This window comes from Monopterus albus, unplaced genomic scaffold, assembly GCF_001952655.1.
Source record: "Monopterus albus unplaced genomic scaffold, M_albus_1.0 scaffold283.1, whole genome shotgun sequence".
NCBI lineage: Eukaryota > Metazoa > Chordata > Actinopteri > Synbranchiformes > Synbranchidae > Monopterus > Monopterus albus.
In genome coordinates, this window is record NW_018128163.1 from 37,010 (window position 1) to 42,988 (window position 5,979).

Here is a 5,979-nt window from a genome sequence, read left to right on the forward strand (position 1 = left end):
CATCTGCCGGCATACCACTCAGTTTGGACGCAGCAGCAACCAAACCGAAGAAGTCAAAGGAGCAGCTGGCAGAGCTGAAGGCAAGCTATAGCAGGAGGCAGTTTGCCACAGAGGCAGAGATATCACGACTCATGCAGGTCACCAAACTCTCCAAACGAGCAATAAAGAAGTGGTTCAGTGATACACGCTACAACCAGAGGAAATCTAACGACCACCACAGTGTCCTGCCGAATGAAACTTCATCCAGCAGCGCAGGAGGAAGCCGAGGAAGGAACAGCAGCGGCAACCTTAATGATGGCAACAACAGTGACAACACCACCACCATCGTCATCGACTCCAGTGACGACGCCAGCGACTCCTCCCCGACTTCTGCCAACGTCCCAGGATCGGCGCGTTCCTCCAGTGACCCACGGGTCAAATTCCGCCATGCCTTCCCTGACTTTACGCCACAGAAGTTTAAGGAAAAAACACCGGAGCAGCTACTTGTCCTGGAGGCCAGCTTCCAGAAATCAGACATGCCATCAGATGAGGAGCTGAGCCGGCTGCGAGCGGAGACGAAGCTAACGAGGCGTGAGGTTGATGCTTGGTTCACGGAGAGGCGAAAAATGCCTTCAGCAGCACAGCCAAAGGACGAAGACGTTGAGGAGGACGACGAGAAGCTGAAACCAGCTGCTGCGCCTTCATCCTCAGCTGAGGAGAGACAGACAACTCCACCAGGGGGGAGAAAGGCGGTGAAGAAAACGCCAGAGCAGCTCCACATCCTGAAGAAGGCCTTCGTCCACACACAGTGGCCGACACCGGAGGAGTACGACCAGATGGCAGAGGAGAGCGGTCTACCGAGGACGTACATTGTCAACTGGTTTGGAGACACACGCTACGCCTGTAAGAACAGCAACCTGAAGTGGTACTACCTCTACCAGAGCGGAAAGGTACAGCAGTTGTGTTGTTTCTGCTGAGTGTAACTGCATCTCATAACAAGTTAGAGCCTCAGCAGATTTCTCTCTATGAACATTTTTATACAGTAGCGTGTAGTGTTGGTTCTGGTAACAGTACTGTTAGAGCAGCAGTCATAGTAACGTGTACTCCTTTAGATGATGGATCAACAGCAGCAAATACCTGAACAGACTTTAAATACCATACTTAGAGTATGGTGTTGAAAACTGGGGAAATACATACAAAAGCTCACTTCAACCATTGTATACATTACAAAAAAGAGCGATAAGAATTGTGCATAAGATGGGGTATAGGGATCACACCAATGGAGCTTTCATACAGTCTAAATTGTTAAAATGTTTTGATTTAGTGGGATATAAGACTGCTGTGTTTATGTATAAAGCCAGGAACAATTTATTACCTGGTGGAATTCAAAAACTATTTAATGAAAGGGAAGGGGGATACAATTTAAGGGGTCAGTTAAATTTAAAAATTCATGCTATACGTACAACCAAAAAAAGATTTTGTATTTCTATAAGTGGGGTCAAATTATGGAATAATTTAAGTGTGGACATAAAAAAATAGTAATAGAATTGATGAGGTTAAACATAAATATAAAGGTGTGTGTGTCAATCAAGATATATGCAAGAACAGGCTTAATGATTAATTAGATGGCACATTGTGGGTGTGGTGTAAGAATGTTAATACTCTGTAATAATTCTTTAGTATGTTGTGTGGTGTAGAAGATAATTATTTACTGCTTGCAAACCAATGATGGTAAGATGATGTCATGGGGTAGGACTGGATAGGTCCTACTTCTTTCTACTCCATTCAAGTATGTACTAGGTATAAGCAAATTGATATTGGATTAGCATTTGTTGGATATGTGTAAAATTATGTGTGTTGATATAGCAACTGTCTTTACATGCTTGAAAGACTAAATCAAATATTCACTGCATATAAGGTGGACGAGGCACTGAACGGTGGAGCCAAGAGTCAGAAGAAATCCAGGAAGCGTTTCCGGGGGTGGTCCAGGAGGACACGCCGGCCATATCCCTGCAAACGCTCACCACAGGGGGACGCCACCACAATCAAGGTATGTGGCACAATTTATTTCTCAAACTCCAGCTGAGAAAAAAAGGAATCATTGCTTCCTGAGATGTGACGTTTCCTTTTGAAGCAGGATGTTTGGGTGGGACATCTGACAGTGAGAGAAAAGCAGGCTGAACTGGTCATTGTTAGATTAGTTCAATGCTTTGTTTTGTTTTTATCTTAATACTGTGATCATTTTACATTTCAAACTCAGTTGAGACATTTTTATTAATCCACTGATTTTAAATATGGATCAGGGTACTATCACTGATGTAAAAATCTTGTGGATACAATTTTTCCTTAAAGCAGTGCTTAATGATCATTACCCACAAAAAGTACAGACACTGGTGTATATATGGTGTAGCAAAGTCTTTAATATCTCAGTATACAGCAGTTTTCCTCAGATGAACCAACTAAAAGAACTGCTGAGACTTTTAATGTACAACACATTTTTTCCCTTTGATGCTGAGACCTGTGTTTTATTCCTCCTTCCTGCAGGTGAAGTCCGGTAAAGAGTTTTTGAAGGACTACTACCACAAACACCAAGCTCTGAGTGAGAAGGATCTGGACGACCTGGTGACAAAGTCCAACATGAGCTATGAGCAGGTGAGGGACTGGTTCTCAGAGGCCGCCAGGAGGGTGGAGGAGGGCAAAGAGCCCTTCAGTGACGAGGAGGCAGAGGGAGAGGAGGACGAGGACGATGATGAGGCAGGAGCAGAGCATGGAGACAGTGAAGGAGAGATGGAGGTGAAAGAACAAGGAGAGGAAGCCTCAGACGGCGACTGTGATGAGGAAGAGGACGAGGACGAGGAGACCCAGGAGGAATCTGAAAGTGTCAGCCAATCACACCCTGAGGCAGAAGAGCAGACATGAGCAGACAGGTGAGTGTCAGACCACAGTGTGCTTTGATGTTGCAACACAGTACAGCCTCTCATTTGGTATTAGTTGGCAATGTCACCTTTGGGGTTTTCATGAATGTCTGTCCTATGAAGTTGATCTCAAATGCTCTTACTAATTTTTGCCTCAAGGCTCTCAAAGTCTGATTTGCAAACTGAAGAGACCTCTCAACTTGTTTTGTGCATTTACAAAACTTTTGGCATGGACAGACATTCACACAAACCCCAGCAGAGAAATCTGACAGTGCAGAATCAGAAATGAGTGCACCCATGGTCTGGATGAGGCTCTCATATCTCTATTTGCACTTACAACTCTATCTCAGGTAGAATTTCGGAGTTGCGTGTAATGAGAAGGGGCACATGGTGTAATCAAACCCCAACCTGCCGTACCAAAGTCAGTGGTGTTAACCACTGAGCTATCCCCGTCATTTCCGTCTCTACATGGTCCCCCCACCACCAGCCAGCTGCTGCTTTAAAGAAAGTTACAGAAACAGTTCTCAACATCCCAGAGCCCAAAAGTGAAGCCTTCTGTTGTCTGACCAACTGTTCAAAACTGAAGTCAAAGTATTTACAGATTAGTTCTCTGTCAAATGACTAGTAGACAGAAGCAGATATAATCCTGACACCTGTAAATAAATTAGTCTTGTTTAGACTTGATACTCACGTTGGTAGAGCTGGACTCGAATATCCTAATATCCCCCCGATCACCACCACTACCACTGTACAGCAGCTGCCATTCGGTCCAGCCCAACACATCTGTTGCTGCTGTCAGCAGGCCGTGCTCTGCGTCTGAAAGAGAGAGATGCGTTTGAGTTGTGTTCAGGATCAACAGGTTCATGATTCTTGTAACATGATGTTTGATAAGCAGCTGCTGGAACATTGTTGAAGTCAACTGTCCTGAGTTCTTGTTTTCTCCTACAGAACCAGCGTTGCTACCCCCACAGAGGAGACGACACAGAGGACGCTATACATCATTGTTTCTTAGCTGGGGGGTCGGGACCCAAAGGTGGCCACAGGAAGTTTGGATGGAGTCACAGCTCAGATGGATCGTGCGTTACTAAAACGCCAGGCTCATGCCTTCGATGCACTTTGGGTCCTGACGGAGCTGAGAAGCACTGAGACGACAGAGCGGAAAGAAAGGACAAAGTGTTGGGATGTAGTTTGGTTTGGCTGAACTGTGGGGACCAAGCGAATGCACAGGGCGACGCCTCCCAGCAAACGCCACCACTAGGACATGAAGTTCCAGCTCTGCTCCTGTACCAACAACAAGGCTTTTATTGTGGTGGAAATGACAGGGCTTTTACTTTGGCCTTCTGTCATTTTTCTTAAAAAAAAAAAAAAGAAGAAGAAAATTCACATTTTAAGAGAAACTTTGTATAAATCCAAAACATTTCTAAGAGGTGAGATGTTGCACGGTTTTCTCATTAATACTCAACTTTTTTTTTCAGAATATCAGGAAGCCCCAGGCCTTTTCTCAAGGACATGTCCTCTGCCCAGACGTTGCACTGTTCTATAAGAAAAGGTTTTTAAAACCATCCTTTTAGTGAATAGACAGCTCAAACCAGTGCCATCCTGTTTATAAGCATTGGCTTTAAATTAAGAACGAAAACAGTGGAATCAAAACTTTTTAGTATTTTTTCAGCAGATTTATTAAGGTCTGAATGACATAACCGATTGGAAACTGAATCTATTCATGTTGTTATGAGTTCTTTTGTAAACAGTAACAACCTCCATGTCTGCAGGAGATAGAGATTGTTACCGTTCACTTTCAGTCACAGCAGTTCAGTGAAGGATGGACGTCAGCACAGACACGAGGGAGAATCCACCAGGACAGACACTCAGCGAGGCTTGTTTGTGCATCAACTTGCGGTTTTTACGGCCTACATCAGACTTGCATTAGGACAGGACGATAAAGCAGCCAAACCGAAGAATTAGCTGGCGTAAACAAATGCAGTCACTCTCTCTCAACTGCCTGAACATATCGGCCGTCACACAGATGTTAGTGCCTGGTGAGGAAAGATCAGCACAGCGTTTGATGTTGGCGTCAGAGCAGACAGTGTGCCAGTTTATTAGGGACACTGAGCTCAACCTCAGTCAGTCCTGCAGTAAATCCTCCATCATGAAGGTGATGACTGTTTGAGAGACATGCTGATTCACCTGTGCAGGCGTCTCTAGTATGTAGGCTAGAAACCATGGTGACCGAGATGAAGGCAGGATTTATTGCAGGGCTGCATTAGGTTTAACTAGGGGTACCCAATAAGAGAGGATGTGGTATGTGCTGGCCAAACAAAACTAGCTCCTGGTCCACTCACCAGCTTTTTCAAATCAGCCTGTAAACTGTCACATACCTGTCATCAGTGGTGGAAAGCACGTTTACTGAAGTACTGTACTTAAACTGAGTATTTTCATTTTCAAATCTTGTACTTTTTACTGTACTTGATTTGATAACTTTAATTTCTTTTCATAATCAGATGAATTAAACTAGTATCAACATTTTGATGCAGCAGTATGTATAAGTATATAAGGTAGTTACCATCAGCTCCACCTTCACCAGCTGCAACATTAAAGAGCTGAACACAGTAACGCGTCAGTCACTATGATCCAGTTGTATCAGAGACATTAATGGGAATCATCCCATTCTGCAGAATGAGTACATTTATACTTTGAATGCAGGATTGTTACTGGCAGTATTTTGACACTGTGGTGTTGCTACCTTTAGTAAACAGTCTAAGTTCTTCCACCACTGTCTGTTACCATGTGACTGATGAGAGCAGAGTTCGTCTGCTGAGGACAGTGTCACCTCTGGGGAAAAGGGTGATCAGTGGACCTGGAGCTGAGTTTTTAAACCTCGCCGGTTTAAAAACTACAATACAAAGTAAATAAATTACCTGATCCATCGTGCACACGGCCTCTCAGTGACAGCATCAAGTCCAAAGATCTTTAGTGGGTTGTCAAACAGCATTCTGGGAAATGTAGGAAGCAGAATGGGCAGTTAGAGAGATGGCTCACGAACATGTTGGAAAACAACAGCATGAGTGGTCTGTTCTGAACGTGGATC

The 5,979-nt window shown here is 44.2% G+C and overlaps 1 protein-coding gene across 1 annotated transcript in view; it reads left to right on the forward strand.

Annotated features, from left to right (window-relative positions):
• Nucleotides 1-5,175, forward strand: part of LOC109973199 (zinc fingers and homeoboxes protein 1-like) — a 12,061-nt gene extending 6,886 nt beyond the window's left edge. Inside the window, exons 6-9 of the mRNA XM_020622606.1 lie at nucleotides 3-929; nucleotides 1,898-2,029; nucleotides 2,524-2,906; nucleotides 3,843-5,175. Coding sequence (XP_020478262.1) covers nucleotides 3-929; nucleotides 1,898-2,029; nucleotides 2,524-2,898 — 1,434 coding nt within the window. The 3' untranslated portion in view covers nucleotides 2,899-2,906; nucleotides 3,843-5,175. The remainder of the gene's footprint in view (nucleotides 1-2; nucleotides 930-1,897; nucleotides 2,030-2,523; nucleotides 2,907-3,842) is intronic.
• The last annotated feature ends 804 nt before the right edge of the window (nucleotides 5,176-5,979 follow it).